General features: G+C 42.9%; 1 protein-coding gene across 2 annotated transcripts in view; it reads left to right on the top strand.

Moving 5' to 3' along the window:
• LOC115162482 (filamin-A-interacting protein 1) overlaps positions 1-18,087 on the top strand; it is a 35,407-nt gene extending 17,320 nt beyond the window's left edge. For both annotated transcript variants that reach the window (XM_029713817.1, XM_029713818.1), the window contains exons 3-6: positions 66-236; positions 508-686; positions 14,101-16,966; positions 17,446-18,087. In XM_029713817.1, the coding sequence (XP_029569677.1) occupies positions 66-236; positions 508-686; positions 14,101-16,966; positions 17,446-17,643 (3,414 nt within the window). In that variant the 3' untranslated portion in view covers positions 17,644-18,087. The remainder of the gene's footprint in view (positions 1-65; positions 237-507; positions 687-14,100; positions 16,967-17,445) is intronic.
• The last annotated feature ends 6,283 nt before the right edge of the window (positions 18,088-24,370 follow it).

The raw sequence follows: 24,370 nt of genomic DNA, 5'->3' as shown, positions 1-24,370 counted from the left end.
AATAAACAATTGCATGTTTTTTCCAGAGTACTAACATTGTACGTTTTTATTTGTGTAACCCCCAGGCGATGGAGGATGTTATCTGTGTGCTGAAGACTGAGAAGACACGGAAGACTCTGGAGTCCCACTATGGTTCTGCAGCTCCTACCACAGCCCTCCAGGCCTTACAGAGAGACAGCCTTCTCACCACCATCCGGACACACAATGACAATGTCTACCAGAGGCCAATGGCTGAAGTTAGTCACCTACTGACAGATACTTATTAACCTTAGGAAGTGCTTATAACATTTATTGACTGTAGTATTGTTTTTTTCTTTCTTCATACAGACAAATCTGGTTGAAGATTATTCTTTATTTTATATATTTTTTGCATTATTCTAACAATTTCTTAGTTTTACAGTAAGGATGCGTAGGTCAACAAGACTTAAGTGCAGTAGCTGACTGAATAGTAACAGTCTCTCAGAGTAACAGTCTCATAAGATTCTGTGTTGTGTGTGTGTGTCTCAGCTGGACCATCTACAGGAGAAACACAAGGACACGTACCGGCGCATGCTGGAACAGCTTCTATTGGTCGAGAAGTGTCACCGGCGCACCGTGCACGAGCTGGACAATGAGAAACGCAAACACACTGACTACATGAGCAAGAGTGATGACTTCACTAACCTACTGGAGCAGGAGAGAGAGAGGTGAGAGGATGAGAAAAAGGGAGGGGCTCTGTAGACAGGATATTGGCTTCAATTCCCGTACCACCCGTAAGTGGAATGTATGCACGCATGACTGTAAGTCGCTTTGGATAAAAGCGCCAGCCAAATGGCCTATATTATTATATGTAAGTACATTTTTGGTGGGGGGACCCAAAACTGAAAGAATGGAAGTAAGAAAAGGTTTTTGAAGTTGCTATTACTCAGCAATGAGGCATAAGGGGCGGCAGGTAGCCTAGTGGTTAGAGCGTTGGACTAGTAACCGAAAGGTAAAAATCTGTCGTTCTGCTCCTGAACAAGACAGTTAACCCACTGTTCCTAGGCCGTCATTGAAAATAAGAATTTGTTCTTAACTGACCTGCCTAGTTAAATAAAGGTTAAAAAAAAACGGAGTTAGTGATGAGGCAACATGCATGAGAGAGAGAGAGATGCCCCATCCCTGTGAGACCTGCTAGCTGATTAAACTAGTCACACAGAGGGATGAGTGAGTTCATCTGACCAGTGTGTGCTGGCAGTACCTCACCATGCCTTTGCGGAACCATGACCCAACTCTGTGACTCCCATTGATACTGATCATCACGGCTTATACTGTATGACACCTATCATATGGCTAGGACCTGTAAAGACAGAGGGCCAGCTCACTTTAGCAGACTTGTTGCTTCCCAGTGCAGCGACTAGTGCTTGGCCCTTGGTCCTGTGCTCAATGGACGCATGGAGATCCTCTATGCCCATAAACTCCACATAGTTCCTTTGGCTCCAGCAGCAGTATAAAGGGCCATTGCACAGTGTTAACTGTTCTCTTGTGCTAAGGGTTACTGTGCAGTACCAGCCGCCTCTGGACACGGACCATTTACTCAGGTTTATAAATGATGTGCTAGAACTAAGCTGTGTGTTTGCGTGAGTGTGTGTGTGTGTGCAAGTGTGTACTGTATACAGTCAATCTGCGTGCGTGCACGAGTGTGTGCGTGCACCAGGGTGTGTATATGTTCCCCACACCAAGTCATCTGCAGGCCACAGGCCAGAGTGGAGCCCCAGCTGTGTTTCATAAGCTATAAAACATCAAACAGCATCTCCCAGACCACTGTACCCTCACTGCTCCACAGCCCCTTTCACAGCCCCTTCTCCTTTGCTTCTATTGGACAACTCAGGAGACATACCATGAAGGCTACATCACTGTCAGAAGAGCCGCCATCAGACAGTGGAAGAAGCCTCAGAGAAGGAGGGAGAAAGAGGAGAGAAGGAGATGGCAATGAAGTACTGTACATTGATTGGGTTCATTACAACGAACTTGAACCTGAAATTAGCCCAGGTTGTGTTTGATTGACACCTGACTGAGGTTGACCGTAAACATGCCTAACCTCAGGCAACAGGTTCCATTCCCTTTTGGAGAGAGATAACAACCCCAGGATCTCCCTTTAATGAACCTTCAGACGGTCTGATGAAAGCCTTAGTGTAAGGCTCTTACACATTAACCACCCTTAGCGAAGCAGATAAAGTCAGTGGGAGGGCTTCATCAGGTACTAGCTATGTATAGTTTGCACAGTATGAGTGAACAGTGACTTTCATTCTAAAAGCATGGAAGGCGGATATGAACTATAATGGTTTAATCCAAACCTGAGATGGTTGTTGGGGTTAACAGGTTTACAGGTTTCACTAGGTAGGTCTACCTACCTCCAGTTTGTTTTACTGTAAGTGTTAGCGGTGACCTCCTCTGCCAGGTTGTTTCGCTGTCCTGGTTGGCCAGTGTTCAGCCTGCCCTCCACAACCTCCTCTTAGTGCCAACAGCTGTGTGTTTTAACTCTCCTATCAGCACTGGCTGAGCCCACATTCCCCTGGCCTTGAGTCACACACACTCCCATGCCAGGTAGAGGGTCGCCACTGTTTTGATGTTTCCGTCTGTCAGTGCGAGGTGGGAGCAATGTCCATCCATCTCACACCTGTTCATTCAGATATCTCACTAGCGTGTGTGAGTGTGAAAGGAGAAAAACGAAAACACCTATAGGGTCTTTTACACCAAACTACTGAAGGAATTTGGAGAGAAGCGGTTACGAACTATACTCACGACTTATCGCCAACAGCCCTAATCCCTCACTCAGAGGGGAAGAGAAAATCTTTATTTGGCATAGAAAAGTATGTGCATGATTAAAGGAAGAAAGATCTCAGATTCCCGATTGTTTTCTTTATATAAAACCGCAGATATTCAGTGATACAGTGCACTATATTAACACTCACTCCATTACACATATAGTATGTTGTGAATGAAGAAATAGAAGCCAGTTGTTGTGGTTGACACAAGTATTCATAAGATAGGCATTTAATACCACTAGACGTCATTGGGATCAAATGGCACCGCCTTGTGCTCCACACATTGTGTGCTTTAAAGTAGCTCAACCTTGCTTAGCCGCGCTTCTAGTGCCCTTCTGTTAGCACAATGCCAATGAGAAGTAGGCCCAATCCCAAATCAACCCATAGACCCTACGGCATATTCACCTGTGGATATCTGAGAGGATTTGATAGGTGTAAGCAATTTGCTAAGACCCATCAAGTCCTCTCCGATGTCCACAAGTGCATAGGGCCTAGGGTCTAGGGGTTGATTTGGGATTGGGCCATACTGTATAGATCATGCTGAGCACTTACTGTAATGCTTTTCCCCCTCAAGAGCAGGGATTACAGTCGAAGGTTTTGTTTTGACAGGCAGTGTTAGCTTCAATCCACAGGCCCCTGACACATACAAGCTGCTGCGCCTCCAACTACATTCCTCATGGAAACACAAGATGATTGAAATGTTGTTCCATCGTGAAAATCTGTTTTCTTAGGGACCCACTGTTGATTTCTCCTGAAGAAGTGGTCAAGCGAGTTCAGGAGTATCTCCTCTTTAGGTTGGGAGGACAAATGCTATAGCATATCCACCAATTTTTCACATTTGTGTTTTTCATCAGAAATGATTGCTTATGGGTACCTTCATGTGTGTGCAAAATATGACTGTTGTCAGATTTTTTATTAATAGATGTTAGATGTATATGAAAATGTATATTTTTTTGTCCAAGGTGATATATCCATTGTTTAGCTGGAATGGAATGTTCGAATCCTGTTTATTTAACTGTGATATGTGGTTGTCTCTCCTACTGTAGCTATCTTTAGATGAATGCACTAACTGCAAGTCTCTCTGTGTAAGAGCATCTGCTAAATGACTAAAATGTCAAATGTAAATGTTTTATATACAGATCTCATTCTTTTTAAACATGGTTTAAATATTGAGGTCACAAATGTATCATTTGTACAGGTATTTATTAAACATTTAGTTATTTATTACATTTGAATGTAAAATCTAGCAGTACTAGAGAGTGAGGCGGATAGAAAGCATTTTGAGAAAAAAACATGATTATTTGTCTCTCTGAAATGAAACCATCAAGTGATAGATTTTAAACAAATAACAAAATCAAAAGTCTGTCATTGAACATGCCATGATTAGATATTTGAAAAAACACACCAATCTCTTTCATAATTTCTTTAAACAATAAAATCTAATTGACCAGCATTTCTGAAAACGGATATGTAGCTTTTTGGAAAGAAACTCTTCAATTACATATAGACCAAGTCATTATGAAAGTTACAATCCCTTGGAATGTAACTGGACACCTACCATCCTGAATCTATGCCAAATCAGAGCTGATACCATTTCCACCCCATGTTTCCTTACACACTAGCAGGCTGTGTGGCACATAACTTGTCATGCTGGTGAACTAACTTCATTAAAGTATAGTCTGGTTGTTAAAAGGTCAATGCTGCTCCTTGTTGGAGTCTAACTTGGCCTTAGATCATATAAGGGGCTCCTGAGGACATTGCTACACCTCTGATTGGTCTGGCAGGGTCTCAAGTAGCCTTTTTTACCACAGTTACTCCCTTTTGACTGACTGGGTCTCCAGGGAGATAGGAGCACTATTTTACACCTGAAGGTCAGGTGTGACTTCTCTCTCATGTGACCTCGCTGCTGTAGGCCCCATTGACAGTGACATCATGCCTGTGACCTTTGCTAGAGGGTAATTTTAGAGTGCTGATTGCTTAGGTATCAATAATGTATGGACGTGTAAGTACAGTATGTATGAAGATCAAGTGGAGGCTGGGTGATCCTCTGTACAGTAGCCAGCCATGGTGGTAATCTGACTTTGCAGTGGGTTTTTGAGTGGAACAGATGCTCATAAACTCACAGCATTAACTAAGGATCTTCACTACTATAATCTTGAATTTAACGTATCCTCTGTATTGAGGTCAACTATGATCCACTGTTAAGGGATAGTGAATTACATTGCCCTTAATTGTGTTTGTTGTGGTGAAGATAGACGTTTGTTTGTCTGTAAGGTTTAGAGTACTAGGCCTACTGTCTATATACCAGGGATCATCAACTAGATGCAGCCACGTTTTTTTCTGGAGCGGATGATCGGGGGCCAGAACATAATTACAAATAATTTGCAGACTGCAAATTGACCGCAAGAAGCCCAAACAGATATAATATTTGACTAAAACAATAATTTCCAACCTGGCTACATTTGCATACAATTTGTATACGATCACGTGTCTCTTTATTATGCGTGGGAATACTTGGCAACAGATTTAGAAAATTAAGATCACTTGGGCCTGATTGCCTGGTGTTTTTACAGTCTTTTATGTGCACCCCCCAAAAAATCTACCACAAAAAAATACAGTTGCTCAGAAAATTTGGCGGGCAGAATAAAACCGCCTGCAGGCCAAATTCAGTTGGCGAACCCTGCTCTGTACTGATCCACATGGTCACCATATCGTTCAGCACCTCAGAAAAGCATTTTCAGGGTTCCTGACTGTCTATACATCTGACTCGTTACAGAGTCTCCTCCTGGGAGCGGAACTGGCTCATCCCAATCTGTTTTCCCCATTATACGTCAGTTTACACAGAGCAGACCACTGATCCACTTCTCCCAAGGTGACACTACAGCAGACAGACTCACCGTCAACTCTCCTATACCACTGAGTTTATAGCTTCCTGTCTGACCAGATCATTTCCTGTCTATAGGGAGGGGTATTAGGAGATTGATCACAGGCTACCCACATAAAAAAATACTACAGTTTACTATTAAATACTATAGTACTTACTATAGATTTCTATAGAATTCTGTAGTAAACCAGTATACTTTAGAATCCTATATTCCACACTGTAGTATCCCTCGATCGTTTAGTGCTCACTATAGACTTTTGGAGTATACTGTATAATTCTATACTACACACTGTAGTATCCCTCGATTGATTAGTGCTTACTAAAGAATTGTGTGGAAATACTGGAGAACACTGGGGCCTCCCGAGTGGCACAGCAGTCTAAGGCACTACATTGCAGTGCTTGAGGTGTCACTCCAGTATTATCATAATAATAATAGTATTATTATAATAATAATACTGGAGAATACTATACTACACACTGTAGCATTCCCCTCGATCGGGTAGTGCTTACTATAGAATGTCGTAATATACTGGAGAATTCTATACTAGACACTGTAATATCCCTCGATCGGGTAGTGCTTACTATAGAATGTTGTAGTATACTGGAGAATTCTATACTAGACACTGTAATATCCCTCGATCGGGTAGTGCTTACTATAGAATGTTGTAATATACTGGAGAATTGTATACTACACACTGTAATATCCCTCGATCGTGTAATACTTACTATAATATTTTGTGCTGTAGAATACTATACACTAGTATCCTTGACCATGTAGTGCTTACATTAAAATGTTGTAGTGTACTGTGTAGAATACTATACTACAGAATTGGGCTGTCTGTAAACACAGCTATGTTTGAAACAGGACCACAATGGAAATACACTGAACAAAAATATAAACACAACATGTAAAGTGTTGGTCCCATGTTTCATGAGCTGAAATAAAAGATCCCAGAAATGTTCCATATGCACAAAAAGATTATTTCACAAATTGTGTTTACATCCTTGTTAGTGAGCATTTCTCCTTTGCCACCTGACAGGTGTGACATATCAAGAAGCTGATTAAAAAACATGATCATTACACAGGTGTACCTTGTGCTGGGGACAATAAAAGGCCACTCTTAAATGTGCAGTCTTGTCATACAATAATGCCACAGATGTCTCAAGTTCTGAGGGAGTGTACAATTGGCATGCTGACTGCAGGAATGTCCACCAGAGCTTTTGCCAGATAATTTAATGTTAATTTCTCTAAGCCGCCTCCAACCGGAGTACGTCCAACCGGCCTCACTACCACAGACCACGTGTATGGCGTCGTCTGGGCAAGCGGTTTGCTGATATCAACGTTGTGAACAGAGTGCCCCATGGTGGCGGTGGGGTTACATTATGGGCAGGCATAAGCTACAGACAACCAACACAATTGCATTTTATCAATGGCAATTTCAATGCACAGAAGTACCATGATGAGATCCTGAGGCCCATTGTCGTGCCGTTCATCTGCCGCCATCACCTCATGTTTCAGCATGATAATGCACGGCTCCATGTCGCAAGGATCTGTACACAATTCCTGGAAGCTGAAAATGTCCCAGTTCTTCCATGGCCTGCATACTCACCAGACATGTCACCCACTGAGCCTGTTTGGGATGCTCTGGATCGATGCGTATGACAGCATGTTCCAGTTCCCACCAACATCCAGAAACTTCACACAACTATTGAAGAGGAGTAGGACAACATTTCACACGCCACAATCAACAGCCTGATCAACTCTATGCGAAGGAGATGTGTCGCGCTACATGAGGCAAATGGTGGTCACACCAGATACTGACTGGTTCTGATCCACGCCCCTACTTTTTTTTTTAAAGGTATCTGTGACCAACAGATGCATATCTGTATTCCCAGTCATGTGAATTATAGATTAGGGCCTAATTTATTTATTTAAACTGTAACTCAGTCAAATCTTTGAAATTGTTTCATGTTGTATTTATATTTTTCTTCAGTGTACATTTTAAACTTGTTACTCACATGAAAAAATACTATGCTCTAAATAATGTTGTATTGTAGTATACTATAGTATTCATAGAATTCATGCCTGTAGTATTTACTGTTGTGTTTTTGCAGACTCCAAACAAACCAACTGAAAAAGAAAATGGACATTATTGCAGTGGCTTTACATAATGTTGAATATTGTCACACAAATACATTCACTGATGGTCAAAACTCAACACATACTATTCAGAACAAATGAACCACACGCCAACCATTTCATCACGACAGCATGGTCACAAAATGATTGCCCACAGAAGTAAACCAACACCGCACGCACACACACACACACACACACACACACACACACACACACACACACACACACACACACACACACACACACGCAATTAAACACTGGAATGGTGGATGTGCAGAAGATGAATGTGCAAGTAGAGATACTGGGGTAAATAAATAAAAATAAATAAATACAGTATGGGAATGAGGTAGATAGATGGGCTATGTACAGGTGCAGTGATCTGTGAGCTGCTCTGACAGCTGGTGCTTAAGCTAGTGAGGGAGATATGAGTCTCAAGCTTCAGTGATTTTTGCAGTTCGTTCCAGTTATTGGCAGCAGAGAACTGGAAGGAAAGGCGACCAAAGGAGGAATTAGCTTTGGGGGTGACCAGTGAGATATACCTGCTGGAGCGTGTGCTACGAGTGGGTGCTGCTATGGTGACCAGTGAGCTGAGATAAGGCGGGGCTTTACCTAGCAGAGACTTGTAGATAACCTGTAGTCAGTGGGTTTGGCAACGAGTATGAAGCGAGGGCCAACTAATGAGAGCGTACAGGTTGCAGTGGTGGGTAGTGTATGGGGCTTTGGTTACAAAACGGATGGCACTGTGATAGACTGCATCCAATTTGTTGAGTAGAGTGTTGGAGGCTATTTTATAGATGACATCGCCGAAGTCGAGGATCGGTAGGATGGTCAGTTTTACGAGGGTATGTTTGGCAGCATGAGTGAAGGATGCTTTGTTGCGATATAGGAAGCCGATTCTAGATTTCATTTTGGATTGGAGATGCTTAATAATGTGAGTCTGGAAGGAGAGTTTACAGTCTAACCAGACACCTAGGTATTTGTAGTTGTCCACGTATTCTAAGTCAGAGCCGTCCAGAGTAGTGATGCTGGACGGACAGGCAGGTGCGGGCAGTGATCGATTGAATAGCATGCATTTCGTTTTACTTGCATTTAAGAGCAGTTGGAGGCCACGGAAGGAGAGTTGTACAGCATTGAAGCTCGTCTGGAGGTTAGTTAACACAGTGTCCAAAGAGGGGCCAGAAGTATACAGAATGGTGTCGTCTGCGTAGAGGTGGATCAGAGAATCACCAGCTGCAAGAGCGACTGTCACGTCCTGACCAGCAGATGGAGCTAGTGTTTTAGTTTTGGGGTCAGGATGTGGCATGTTTGTGTTGGGAATGTTTGTGTGGATGATTGGGACTTCCAATTGAAGGCAGGTGTGTATAGTTGCCTTTGATTGGAAGTCCTATATAGGTGTGTGTGTTTTTCTTTGGGGTTGTGGGTGGTTGTCCTTGCACTGCGTTTGCATAGCCTGTGAGACTGTCCATGGTGTGAGTATCATTTATTGTTTTGTTTTCTGGTGGATGCTTTGCCTTTTACCAATTAAAAGAATGAGTGTCCACACTTCCGCTGCGCCTTGGTCCTTCTCTCTCCCGTACGACTTATTCTGTGACAGCGACATCATTGATGTATACAGAGAAGAGATTCGGCCCGAGAATTGAACCCTGTGTCACCCCCATAGAGACTGCCAGAGGTCCGGACAACAGGCCCTCCGATTTGACATACTGAACTCTATCAGAAAAGTAGTTGGTAAACCAGGCATTGCCAGCGGTAGAGAAACGCTTATTGAAATTCTCAATTATAGTGGATTTATCGGTGGTATCAGTGTTTCCTAGCCTCAGAGCAGTGGGCAGCTGGGAGGAGTTACTCTTATTCTCCATGGACTTTACAGTGTCCCAGAACTTTTTTGCGTTTGTACTACAACCACTCCAAAAAGTTCTGGGACATGGTAAAGTCCATGGAGAATAATAGCAACTCCTCCCAGCTGCCCACTGCTCTGAGGCTAGGAAACACTGATACCACCAATAAATCCACTATAATTGCAAATTTCTGTTTGAAAAAGCTAGCCTTAGCTTTCCTGACTGCCTGTGTATATTTGTTCCTAACTTCCCTGAAAAGTTGCATATCACGGAGGCTATATTCGATGCTAATGCAGAATGCCGCAGGATGTTTTTGTGCTGGTCAAGGGCAGACAGGTCTGGAGTGAACCAAGGACTATATCTATTCCTAGTTCAACATTTTTTGAATGGGGCATGCTTATTTAAGATGGTGAGGAAGGGACTTTTAAAGAATAACCAGGCATCCTCTACTGACGGGATGAGGTCAATGTCATTCCAGGATACCCCGGCCAGGTCGATTAGAAAGGCCTGCTTGCAGAAAGAAGTGTTTTAGGGAGCGTTTGACAGTGATGAGGGTGGTCGTTTGGTCGCAGACCCATTACGGATGCAGGCAATGAGGCAGTGATCGCTGAGATCTTGATTGAAAACAGCAGAGGTGTATTTGCAGGGCGAGTTAGTTAGGATGATATCTATGAGGGTGCCCGTGTTTACGGATTTGGGGTTGTACCTGGTAGGTTCATTGATAATTTGTGTGAGATTGAGGGCATCAAGCTTAGATTGTAGAATGGCCGGGGTGTTAAGCATGTCCCAGTTTAGGTCACCTAGCAGCACGAGCTCAGAAGATAGATGGGGGGCAAACAGTTCACATATGGTGTCGAGGGCACAGCTGGGGGCAGAGGGTGGTCTATAGCAAGCGGCAACAGTGAGAGACTTGTTTCTGGAAAGGTGAATTTTTAGAAGTAGAAGCTCGAATTGTTTGGGTACAGACTTGGATAGCAATACAGAACTCTGCAGGCTATCTTTGCAGTAGATTGCAACACCGCCCCCTTTGGCAGTTCTATCTTGGTGGAAAGTGTTAAAGTTAGGGATGAGATGTCAGGATTGTTGTTGGTTTTCCTAAGCCAGGATTCAGACACGGCTAAGACATCCGGGTTGGCAGAGTGTGCTAAAGCAGTGAGTAAAACAAACTTAGGGAGTAGGCTTCTAATGTTAACATGCATGAAACCAAGGCTTTTACAGAAGTTACAGAAGTCAACAAATGAGAGCACCTGGGAAGTGGGAGTGGAGCCAGGCACTGCAGGACCTGGATTAACCTCTACCTCACCAGAGGAACAGAGGAGAAGTAGGATAAGGGTACGGCTAAAGGCTATACGATCTGGCCGTCTAGCACGTTCGGAACAGAGAGTAAAAGGAGCAGGTTTCTGGGCACGACAGCATAGATTCAAGGCATAGTGTACAAACAAAGGTAAGGTAGGATGTGAGTACATTGGAGGTAAACCTAGGCATTGAGTAATGATGAGAGCTGACAATGTAAAAATCTGTTGTTCTACCCCTGAACAAGGCAGTGTTCCTAGGCCGTCATTGTAAATAAGAATTTGTTCTTAACTGACTTACCTGGTTAAATAAAAGAAAATTGAGGTTTGAGTGAAGGTTATGGTGATGTGCATCTACTGTGGGACTACAGTTAACCCTAAAGTCAATAGATGCTCTTCAGCATCAAAGAGTGAAGTCATTTTGAATAGCTCCCCGTGTGTTTATGCTAGAGACTTACCGTTTCTTGTAGAGTCAGCAGCTCAATCCCCTCTTTCTACTGTTATAAAGGAGGGTATTGCGCCCATTCCATAACATGGGGTTTGTGAAAGCTGACTTTTTCTACACATGAGGATCCGGACAAGAAAATGGACATGAAATCGTCTGTAAAACCCAAACCAATATCGAATAATATGTCACCAATATCAAAAGGGAGACTCTCAGGCACGCGATGGAATCGGTTGTTTGACTCTACAACATCCACGCGCTTTACGGCAGTCGTCTGGACTCTGTCGTGGACGTCCTGACTTCGAAGAGGTCTTCTCACAAAACTAACTGTCCAGACTGAACCGTTACAAAGCAATATGTCACCAATAACGAAAAGGGAGACTGACGAACACGAAGATGTCGGTTGATCTGCTGTACAACACACACAGACAAGCTTCAGGGGATTCCAGGACCGGCTGTACAAATTGCAAAAAGTGAATATGGGGTCAAATGAGCCAAAAATAACATGACAAAACATGGGACTAAAGAAAAAACATGTAGGGCAATTGCCCAGGGTCCCTAACCTCCAGAGGGCCCCCATTGATTTTGTTAGTCACTCTCACTCATACTGTATATCATTAACATTGCATAAGTCATGGTAAAATGTGTAGAACTGAAAAAAAACTTGCTTTAAAACTTTCTCTTGTAGAATTGCAGGAAGATACTTTAAAACGTGCATTTTTCTCTCCGCCGTCAACCAAATCTCGCTTAGGGCCACCAAAAGGCTAGAGCCGTCCCTGACAGCATACTACAGCCAGGTCCGCAAAAAAATGACAGTGAATACTACAGTAAAGTGTGCAAAACACTACAGTCAATACTAAAATATACTACAGTCATGTCCGCAAAAACACTTCAGTGAATATTATAGTGTACTACAGTCATGTACACAAAAATATTGAATACTATAGTACAGTCAAGTTTGCAAAAACACTATAGTGAATACTATAGTATTCTACAGTCATGTCCGCAAGAAGACAACAGTGAATACTACTGTAAAGTCTGCAGAAACAGTGTACTATAGTGTATTAATATAGTAATACTACAGTATTTCGACCATAGTATACAGTAGTATTTTTTCATGTGGGTACTTTGCATTGTTTCCCATTAACATAATTTGGCTTAGCCAAAACAGCGCTGTCTCTATAGAAACCACTTTAATTAATATAAGAAATAACTTCAATAATGGAGACATGACTGAGTAATATGTACTGTGTGTCTGAATTACATGTGTAAATAGGCTATTGTGACAGCCTGTGTGTAGGAGCCCTTTCCCTTGAAACAAGCTCCGCATTGCCTGTAAGTGAACACAAAAAAGGGGGAAACAAATTGAGGAGGAGTGTAGAGAACGCCCTCCTCTGGGCAGGTTCCCTCCTACCCTCTGGCCAGGGTCCCTCCCACCCTCTCACAGTTTAAACCAGAGCCCCACAGAGCTCTGCCTGCCGAATATGGGCGAGGTGACCAGCTAATGGTCCGGTGCTACACACAATTTTTATTCACCTTTCATTGTCCTGATGACATGCTTGGAATGTGATGATAGAGTTCCAGTGTAAAAGGGGGTTATGCCAACTCTGAACTTGGAGTGGATCCTCTACTATGGCAAACATGTTAGACATAGACTCTCCTGTAATGCATCAAGAACAGTGGGTAAGTTTTGAATGGTGTCTAAGTTGTTTAGAGTTCAGCTGTTTCTGCTGACATGATATGTACTGTCATCAGAATGTGTTTCTCGCTTGATATTGCAGCTCAGTGTGAGATGAACTGTATTTTTATATATAGTGTGCACTTCAGGCAAAAGATGGAATGTTCCCAAGACAACTATCCATTCAGTGTCTTTTGCATGTAACTTGTTACAGGCTTCCTCTGTCTGCTGAGATAACTCATATGGACATGCACAGCAGAAAAAGAAGCAGAGAGAAAAGAAGATTGCTCAGTGGCGGTTTAGTCAAACTTTCAGTTTTCTCAGTCTTGATTCCAGAAGCAAGGATGGAAAACAGTGAGGGAGTTTTTGGCAATTTTTCCTAGTGTACTAGCTCTTTCAGTGTGCTGCAGTTCTTTGAACACAGAGGAAAGTAAAGCTTTATTACTGCATAATGGATGGTCAGGATAAAGCAAGATAAATAAAAAAATGTTGAACCATCAGTCTCTGATCTGACCATCACTGTGGTTCCCTGTGAACATTTTTTATTTATTTATCCTGCTTTATCCTGACCATCCATTCTGCAGTAATAGAGCTTGATTTTCTCTGTGTTCATTTAACATCTACCAGGTTCATTAATTGGGAGCATGAGAAAATAATGTGTATCTTTAGATTGATGTATGCATACATTCATCACAAAGAGTATGTTGCAGCACTGAATACCAGTAGTTATATATTGTAAATAAATGGTATCTTAAACACTGTACCTTTCATGGCAGCTTACTGAACAATGAGTTCAATCACTTCTGTCATGTGAATCAAATGTTCTATGGTTTGACATTTCTGTAGAAATTCAAAACATGCTTGTGATACAAAGTATTAAGCTTGGCTAAAGTGAAACATTTAGACATTATATTTTTCTTTGGGATACAGTATGATACACCATATGAAACACTGTTACTTCCAGGATGTACAGTGCAGCAAAACATTACACACATCCTTACTTATCCTTCATCTATTGTTTTTTTCACTCTCCACAGATTGAAGAGGTTGCTGGAGAATGAGAAAGCCTACCAGGTGCGTAAAGAGAAGGAGCACACCAAGCATCTGGAGAAGGTAAGAGAGGAGCTGGTCAAACTGAAGTCCTTTGCCATGATGCTGGTGGATGAGCGGCAACTCCACCTGGAGCAGATGGACCAGCAGAGCCAGAGGGTCCAGGAGCTGAACCAGCAGCTGCAGGAGAGGGAGCAGACCCTGAACGACACCATCGGCCGAGCACAGGAGGACTGCCAGAGGGCCCTGAGCTTGGAGGGCAAGCTGAAGGAACACCAGGCCAAGTTCACCCAGGAGCAAGAGGAGATGACAGCCAAGCTGGTCAGCCAGGAGTCCCAGAACCACCAGCTGGATGCCAAGCTGTCTGGACTCACCCACAAGCTGGAGGAGCTGGAGGAGAGCAACGCAGCACTGAGGAGGTCAGAAAAGGAGTTGCACGAGCTGAGGGATAAGATCAGCAAAGGGGAGTGTGGGAACTCTAACCTAATGACAGAACTGGAGAACTTCCGCAAACAGGTATTTGAGATGAAAGGGCAGGACGAGGAAATCACCAAGGCAGAGGTCCAGTACAGGGAGATGAGAAAGAGGCTGCAGGAAGAGGAGAGCCAAAGGAAAGAACTCAAACTGCAGGTGGAGAAGCTCCAGAGAAGGATGGTGAAGCTGGAGAGACTAGAGGGGGAGTTCGACGCCAGCAAGGCAGAGTGCTCCGAGTTACGCTCCACTCTGGAGAGAGGGAAGGGCATGTCAAAGGAGCTCACCGATGAACTGGTAGCAGTTAAGATACGCATGAAAGAGATGGAATCTTCTGAGCTGAGACTGGAAAAGACTGAGCAGAGCCTTAAAGATGACCTGGCGAAACTGAAGTCATTCACTGTGGTAATGGTTGATGAGAGGAAAAATATGATGGAGAGAATGAAGTTAGAGGACAAGAATTATGATTTGAGTAAGATGTTCAAGGCTGAGCAGGGCAAGGTTATGGAAGTGACTGAGAGATTAATAGAGGAGAGTAAAAAGCTCCTGAAGTTGAAATCAGAGATGGAAGCTAAGGTAGGGACCCTCACCAGAGAGAAAGGAAAGCTTAGTACTAGGCTTGCATGTGAAATGGAAAAGAGTAAGGATCTTAGCTCCAAAGTCAGCCAAATGAACAAGAGGTTAGATGGATTGGAGGAGGAAGGAAATATTGGCAAAAAGAACAAAGCAAAGAGGGAACTGGGAAGCTTGTCAGATGGGGGTTCGAAAGAGTACAACAGGGTGAAGGAGCTAACATTTGAAATAGAGAGGTTAAAAAAACGCCTCAAGCAGCTGGAGGTTGTGGAGGGAGATTTGATAAAGACAGAGGATCAGTACGACCTGCTGGAGAAAAGGTTCATGACCGAACAAAACAAGGCCCACATTCTTTCCCAGCAGGTGGAGGAGATGAAGAGTCAGATTGCCCTGAATAAAGGCATAGAGAAAGGAGAGGTGGAGAGCCAAGAAGTAGACCTACGACAGCGCTACAAGACGGAAGAGGCCAAAACCAGAGACTTGCAGAATGACATAGTAGCCCTCAAGGAGAAGATCCATGAGCTGATGAACAAAAAAGACCAGCTCTCTCAGCTCCAAGTGAACTACTCCTTCCTCCAGCAGAGGTTCCTAGAGGAAAAGGAGAAGAAGAACAAGATGAGCATTGAGGTCCTCCACCTCACCAAAGAGCTGGAGGTGACCAAGCGCCACAGCCGCACTCTACGACCCAGCCTGAATGGGAGGAGGATGGTGGACATCGCCATGGCGTCCACTGGAGTGCAGACTGATGCATTGGCCACTGAGATGGCAGAAGAGGACACCCCAGCTATGTTCATCAGGAAGTCTGTCCAGGAAGAGAATAACATCATGAGTAACCTTCGACAGAAGTGCCTCAAGAAACCCACAGAGAAAGCTGGTGGTCAAGAACACTTCTCACTCTCTGCTGCAGCTGACCTCAGCATGAAGAAGTCTTGGATTCCCTCAATGCGGAAGAGGGAAAATATTCCTCAGGGTGGTAATGTGGACAAGTCTGTGGGTATCAACAGTGAATCCATGCATTCTGAGCTGACCATGTCCCAAAAGGAAGGGCAGCCTTTACGCATCAGAGTGACCCCAGACCACCAGAACAGCATGGCTACCTTGGAGATCAGCAGTCCCACTGCTGAGGACCTTTACTCCAGCTCCAACCTCAGTCCCACCCTACAGGTCCACCAGAAGTCTCGGATTACCATCATTCCCACCCACACCCACACCACCACCTCTTCAAGGGGCAGAGCCAGCGCCGGGCCAGGGGGACCAGAGAGGGCCAAATCCCCAGTCAGCATCACTACCATCTCCAGGGCCAAGTCACCAGAGTGCAGCAGGGCCTCCTCATCTTCCTCCTCCTCTTCCTCCTCAGGCAGGCCCATGTCACCTATATCCATCATGACGGTCAGCACATCCATGCTGTCCAACATGTCCGCCTCCCCAGAGCTCCATGAGATGACCATGGCCCAGGCAATGTTCAAGGTGACCCCTGAGAAACAGATGGTCCCCACGCAGATCAGGAAGTACAACTCCAACGCCAGTATCATCACCACCACAGAGGACAATAAGATCCACATCCACCTGCATGGCTCCCAGTTCCATAAGGGCCCCTCTGAGAGCCACAACAACACAGGTCCCAAGGTGGTGGTTAGGCCTGTCGGCGTGGCAACGGAGTGTAACAGAGAGATGACGTTATCCACGGGCACAGTGTTGCGCTCCCCTCGCCACAGCACTGCAGCCCTCAAAACCACACCCAGTAAAATGATGAGCAGCATCACCATCACTCCAGTCACGTCCACCCCTGCCAGACCAACACAAGCTGTGGTGAGTCTCCTCAGAACACAAATTCCCCTGGCTATTATGTTAAACTGTAACTCACTCCTTCAAGCTTATACATTTTGATGTTGTATTAACCCCCTTCACCCCCAATTAAAGGAAATGTATAAAATTATTATGTTTATGAACTGGCAAAACAATAATTTTGGAAGATTGTGGACATGTACTTTCCTTTCTGTTATGTAGCATATTGATGGGCGGCACGGTGGCGTCTCACTGAGCAGTCGGTATAATGAGGTCTTTGTTGGGTGGATGGATAGCCTGACAGAAACAGTACTCCTTCACTTGGTCTTGAAAGAAGGACTAAATATTTACAGGTCATATAGCAAATGTTCTCGAAGGGAAATGTTGTCATATATTTTCCCCCTTATTAATTGATCATTTTCTTCTACCCCTTTCTCTGTTGTGGCCTCCTCTCCTCTCACCCTTGCCTCTTTCTATCCTCTCTCTATCCCTGCATCTCCCAGCCTGGGCATGATGCCCACCCATCCCGGGCAGGGCTCACCCGTATCCCCATCTCCAAGAGCCTGAAGACAGGCAAAACCATGCTGGGAGTTCTGGGGATGTCTGGAGGAATGAGAGCAGAGAGCCAGTCCATGAGGATAGAGCTTAAGAAATCCACAATCAGCAGCACAACAGCCTTTCAAAATGGAGGGAAAAGCTGATAGAGTCAGAGACACTAACAGGGAACATTAATCAAACAAGCTGCCAACCATGGTAGTGTTCTATGGGTCAGAGGTGCTCAGTGTAAAAGTTCCAATGAAGTACCCTGAGACAGAAATAGGGATATTCAGACAAGAAAAAGTAATTTGGCTACTCTCTGTTGAGCAGGAGGCTGAGTTGACCATTGTGTTTTCGTCCAACTGAAAATGTTGTACTTGAAATTATGTATATATATTTTTTAAACAAATTCTATTCTGTTTTCATGTCGATGAAATCAACTTAACTGCTTTCTTAGATAACCATTGGCATGTGTGCGTTTTTTAAGGGAATATAGCCAATGTGGATTGCTAGGTAATGCTGCTACTAACTGCTTTATGTATTAGTTATGTACTGAGAGACAGATATTTAAAAGAGAGTATTTGAATAAAAGTGTTTTTATGCAGAAATATCCACTTCTGGATATGGGCAAATTCACTCTGGGCAAGTGGCCTGTGCGACAAAAATAAAATAGTTAACATCCCTGCTACTTCAGCCATATACTATGTTAAAGAAAAAGCTCACTTAATGATTGTATTAAGTTCGGAAGGATTTTCCAGTCATACAGTACCTCAATAGGATAGAGTGTGAAGTGGCACAACCATTGGTGCCATGAGGTCAAAGTGTGAGGGAGATGGCAGGCCAGAGAGCTGTTGAGGGAGTGGTCCAGGCCCCTAGCTTGGAGGCTTTGAGTTGGTCCCATCAGTGTAATGCATTGTAGGGTATCTGCTGCCCCATGGACCTGCTGTTAGTGGGAAATATGTTAGCAGGAGATCACCAGAGAAAGCTATGATTGGCTGACACAGTCTTGGAGTTAAACCTCATGTAGTCTAAAACAATATTCACCTGCTTTCATGGAGAAAGAATTCACTCCTTTGGGGCAACTGCCAGAGTTCCCCAGATATCTGTTACAGGTTCCAGTTTTGGGAATGGTGCAGCAGATAATAGTTCCTGTAACACAGGATAAATGATGAAACAGGAGAACGTGGCTTCACTTTCAAAGGTTCTCTGCATTATTTTATTCAACTTTCTCTCAAGTGCAAATCGTCTTTTTCTGTCTTTTCATTGTGTTTCAAAGTTTTTTTTAATTTTTATAATTTAAAGTGTATTTAATAATGTTTCATAAATCCTTGACATATTACTTCATAAACATATAAAACATACATCAATTTACACATTAAAATGATTAAATTCCAATCTAATTTACATGTAAAAATGCATTACATTTATTCCCCAAACACATTTACTCTTAACTTGAAATAACCTGTTTAGGTTATAATTATGTAGTTGACTATAGCCCACTGTAGCCCCATAGGAGACTCTAAAACATGAAAGCCTTTAAAGAATGGTATAACTCATTAGAGGTTACTTCGTACCCATGCTCAAAATACATTCACCCAGTGTAAGAAGGACTAATAGAAAGACAAGACTATTGAAAATGACATTAATGCTAATTATTGGAAAATGACTGAACAAGCTAGCATAGCGCTAACCGAAGCAAGCAGCCAACTGGCCAGAGCTAGCAAACAGAAAACCCGAGCTAGACTCTTTCCTAAAGCTAACCACTTTTCTAACATTTACAGTACACCAATTACAAAGTTCTTAAACATCACAGTTACAACATAAAATTCTCTAAACCCTGAGGATATAAGTGTCTTTTTCAAAAATACAAATGTTCAGGAGTTAATGATTCATTTTTTTCTAGATCAAAGGAGTGCACCGCCATCATTTCATTTTACACTCGGCATGCATTTTCTGTCTAGTACGAAGTTGTACAATTAGTATGTTGTTCAAAACCATTACATTCACTTCAACAGACAAGTTACACAACTATATTGTGGTATTCAGTGTATTTTTTTCACTTCAACAGACAAGTTACAAAACTATATTGAGGTATTCAGTGTATTTTTGCACTTTTCTGATCTGTAACAGGATAAATGATAAAATTGGAGAACATGGCTTCTCTTTCAAAGGTTCTCTCAATTATGAGAACACACAGGTGCAGGATCGCATATGGTCCCAGTGTGCAGCGAACACGTCTCACTGCCCCCTACTGGCCAACAGTACTATAAATGCATCTCAATGGCAAAACCTTGGAGGACTGACCTTTCAGTAAAAGCATTCTTCCAAAATACAAAGAAACAACACATAAACACAAATGCGACCATACATTTTGTGTGCATCACATATCCATACACCCCCATCGGTGGAGGTGGTGGTACAAGCTTGTTCTGTAAAACACCTCAACACATTTTCAAAATTGTTAGTAACATTATCACAGTTTAAATACATTGGTCATTCACTCATTAAGATTTAATTGAAAATCTCAGCCTTGGGCTCAGTTTTGTCAACCCACTTGTGCAAAGTTGGATCCCAGACAATCTTTTTTCTGTTTTTTATTTATTTTAACCCTTTTCCTCCCCAATTGGTAGTTACAGTCTTGTCCCATCGCTGCAACTCCCCTACGGACTTGGGAGAGGCGAAGGTCGAGAGCCATTCGTCCTCCGAAACACAACCCTGCCAAGCCGGACTGCTTCTTGACACACTGCTCGGTTAACCAGTCGCACCAATGTGTCGGAGGAAACACCGTCCAGCTGGTAACCAAAGTCAGCTTGCAGGCACCCGGCCCGCCACAAGGAGTCGCGAGAGCGAGATGGGACAAGGAAATCCCGTCCGGCTAAACTCTCCCCTAAACCAGACAACGCTGGACCAATTGTGCGCCGCCTTATGGGTCTGAATTGATGGGTGGACCTACGGTAGCTACAGGACAGCATCTTAATCTTATAGCTACAGTCAGGGATCTGGGAATAATGATCATTTCCATTTATTCTATTCTTAGATAATATAATAGATAAATGTACATCAAATGAATTATTTGTCGTGCCTCATTTTAGGAGGATCAGATTGTGACATGTCTTCCTCACGTTTTTGTTTAGCATGTTTTGTGTCATCGGGAAAAACCTCTATTAACCCTTGATACAGTTTGGAAATCAACTTTGGAGGTTTGTCATAGTATAGTATACTTAAAATAGTATCTGGCTTGTCTAGTGTTTGTCTAGAGAGTAAACACTAGACAAGCCAGATACTATTTTAAGTCAGTCTGACAAGCCTCCAAATGTGATTTCCAAACTGTATCAAGGATTGATAGAGGTTTTTCCCGATGACACAAAACATGCTAAACAAAAACGTTAGGGAGACCTGGGAGAAGCTATTGATGAAGATGAATGGATACAGATATGGACAATCATGTTCATATAATCTCAGACATAAATTAGTGCAGTTTAAGACCATCCATAGAATGTACTATATGCCAGTGAAACTGAATATCATGCACTCAGGAATTGTACTATTCTGCAAGAGGTGTAAAGCACAAAAGGGGACATACAGTGCATTTGGAAATTATTTAGACTTCTTGACTTTTTCCAAATGTTGTTACGTTACGGTCTTATTCTAAAATTGATTAAATTGTTTTTTTCCCCCCTCATAAATCTACACATGATACCCCATAATGGCAATGCAAAAACAGTTTTTTTGAATTTTTGGCATATTTATATAAATAAAAAAAACGGAAATATTACATTTACATAAGTATTCAGACCCTTTACTCAGTAATTTGTTGAACCACCTTTGGCAGCGATTACAGCCTCGAGACTTCTTGGGTATGACGCTACAAGCTTGGCACACCTGTATTTGGGAAGTTTCTCCTATTCTTCTCTGCAGGTCCTCTCAAGGTCTGTCAGGTTGGATGGGGAGCGTAGCTGCACAGCAACTTTCAGGTCTCTCCAGAGATGTTTGATCGGGTTCAAGTCCGGGCTCTTGCTGGGCGATTCAAGGACATTCAGAGACTTGTCCTGAAGCCAATTCTACATTGTCTTGGCTGTGTGCTTAGGGTCATTGTCCTGTTGGAAGGTGAACCTTCGCCCCAGTCTGAAGGCCTGAGCGCTCGAGCACGTTTTCATCAAGGATCTCTCTGTACTTTGCTCTGTTAATATTTCCCTCGATCCTGACTAGTCTCCCAGTCCCTGCTGCTGGAAGACATCCCCACAGCTGATGCTGCCACCACCATGCTTCACAGTAGAGATGGTGCCAGGTTTCCTCCAGATGTGACGCTTGGCATTCAGGCTTCTTCAGGCTAGGGTCTATTTTTCTCCACTTCCTGTCTGACTGACGTGCCCAAAGTAAACTGCCTGTTACTTAGGCCCAGAAGCCAGGATATGCATATAATTGGTACCATTGGATAGAAAACACTTTGAAGTTTGTAGAAATGTTAAAATAATGTATGAGACTATAACACAATTGATATGGTAGGAGTAAATCCAAAGAAAAACCAAACGGAATGGTTTTTTTTTGAAAGCCCACGCCCACGCTATGGGGCATATGCAATTCCAGCTCCCAGATTGCAATTCCTATGGCTTCAACTAGATGTCAACAGTCTTTTGTTTGAATTTTGAGTTTGGTACTGGGAGTCAGAGTTGGAAATCAGTCTGTGCGTGCGCGACGAAGTGGACACGCACCTGCTTATTTTGCTTTTCTATTGAACATACTTCTTTCCGTATGAAATATTATAGTTTAATTACATTTTAGGGTACCTGAGGATTAAAAAGAAACATATTTTGACTTGTTTTTTGGATTCCTTTCTCTGCATGTTGAACGAGTGGTTTACTCAAATCGATGGCACCAACTAAACTGACTTTTTGGGATATAAAGAAGGATTTTTATCTAACTAAACGACCATGCATGTTGTACCTGGGAACCTTTGGATTGCAAATCAGAGGAAGGTTTTCAAAAAGTAAGTGAATATTTAATCACTCTTTGTGATTTTTATGAAGCCTGTGCTGGTTGAAAAATATTTTGATGTGGGGCGCTTCATCAAACAATCGCATGGCATGCTTTCGCTGTAAAGCCTATTGTAAATAAGACAATGCAGTTAGATGAACAAGACTTTAAGCTTTTAACCGATAAGACACTTATATGTACCTGAATGTTTAATATGCATAATTTTTATGATTATTTATTTGAATTGTGCAGCCTTCAATTTCGCCGGAAGTTGTCGACAGGTGTCCCGCTGGCGGTTCAATATTGGTTTCATCAGATCAGAGAATCTTGTTTCTCATGGTTTGCAGTCTTCAGGTGAAAGCCAAACGGGCTTTCATGTGCCTTTTACTGAGGAGTGACTTCCATCTGGCCACTCTACCGTAAAGCCTGATTGGTGGAGTGCTGCAGAGATGGTTGTCCTTTTGGAAGGTTCTCCCATCTCCACAGAGGAACTCTGGAGCTTTATCAGAGTGACCATCAGGTTCTTGGTCACCTCCCTAACCATGGTCCTTCTCCCTCGATAGCTCAATTTGGAAGGAGGCCAGCTCTAGGAAAAGTCTTGATGGTTCCAAACTTCTTCCATTGAAGAATGATGGAGGCCACTATGTTCTCTGCCTCGACACAATCCTGTCTCGGAGTTCTACAGACAATTCCTTCGATCTCATGGCTTGGTTTTTGGTCTAACATGCACTGTCAACTGTGGGACCTTATGTAGACCTTATGTGCCTTTCCAAATCATGTCCAATCATTATAATTTACCCCAGGTGGACTCCAATCAAGTTGTAGAAACATCTCAAGGATGATCAATGGAAACAGGGTGCACCTGATCTCAATTTCGAGTCTCATAGCAAAGGGTCTGAATTCTGATTTGAATAAGGTATTTCTAAAATCCTGTTTTTACTTTGTCATTATTGGGTATTGTGTGTAGATTGATTTAATATTGAATCAATTTTAGAATAAGGCTATAAAGTAATTTTGGGGGTAAAAAGTCAAGGGGTCTGAATACTTTTCGAATGCACTGTATTTGCATATGTTGTGATCTTGTGAAGGCTGGCGGAATTCTGGCAAAGAGTATTTTCTTTAATCTCATTATGTCTACAGATTCTCCCTTCTCCCTGTTTTTGTTTGCTTGGAAATGTTGATACTGGTGACTGTTATCAGAAGAAACTGTGTAACCTAGCATTTATAGTGGCTAATAAATGCATTGCCATTAATTGGAAGGATGGTTATCCTCCCACAAGGTATGGAAGAAGTTTTGTTATGTATGTATGTCAAGTTATGTACAGTATCACTAGATGTGTTATAAGAATAAAGGTATACTGTGCTACTTTCATAAGGTCTGGATGCCTTAGTATATGGAATACTGTACGACAAAAGGAGTCTGTATTGAAAACATGCCCACATCAGGGGAGATACCTATTTAGGCAATCTCTAGCTGCTGGGCTTCTCAGTCCTAGCCCTGGGGGTCTGCTTTACTGTTGTCACTCTGGCCTTGGTCTAACACACCTGAAACCAATAATTAATGTTTCACTAAGATCCTAAAGCTGAGTGGGTTGTCTTGGGTTGGGGCGTTACAGGGCCGTGGGCCTCTAAGGGCAAGACGGGGTGACCCAGCTATATTGTGTGCAAGTAAAAAGTGCTCTACAGTACTATTAGGCATATAATATGAATTATATGGAGGGTGCATTGTTCCTGTGTGTTAATGTGTAGATGCATGTGTGTTTTCATTCAACTTTTGTTTTCCAAACCTTTCCATTGAGACATAACAAAAATGGAAAGGAAGTTGGTGAGAGAGTTCAGTTATTGACTAGACGAGTGGGGGTTGGCGTGAAGGCGGCTCAGGTTGGCTGGGCGATCTGGCTGAAATTTGATATAGAG

Source organism: Salmo trutta, chromosome 25 (genome assembly GCF_901001165.1).
Source record: "Salmo trutta chromosome 25, fSalTru1.1, whole genome shotgun sequence".
NCBI classification, from domain to species: Eukaryota; Metazoa; Chordata; class Actinopteri; order Salmoniformes; family Salmonidae; genus Salmo; species Salmo trutta.
Note: the sequence above shows the minus strand (reverse complement) of the source record. Positions and strands in the feature narration are given on the sequence as shown.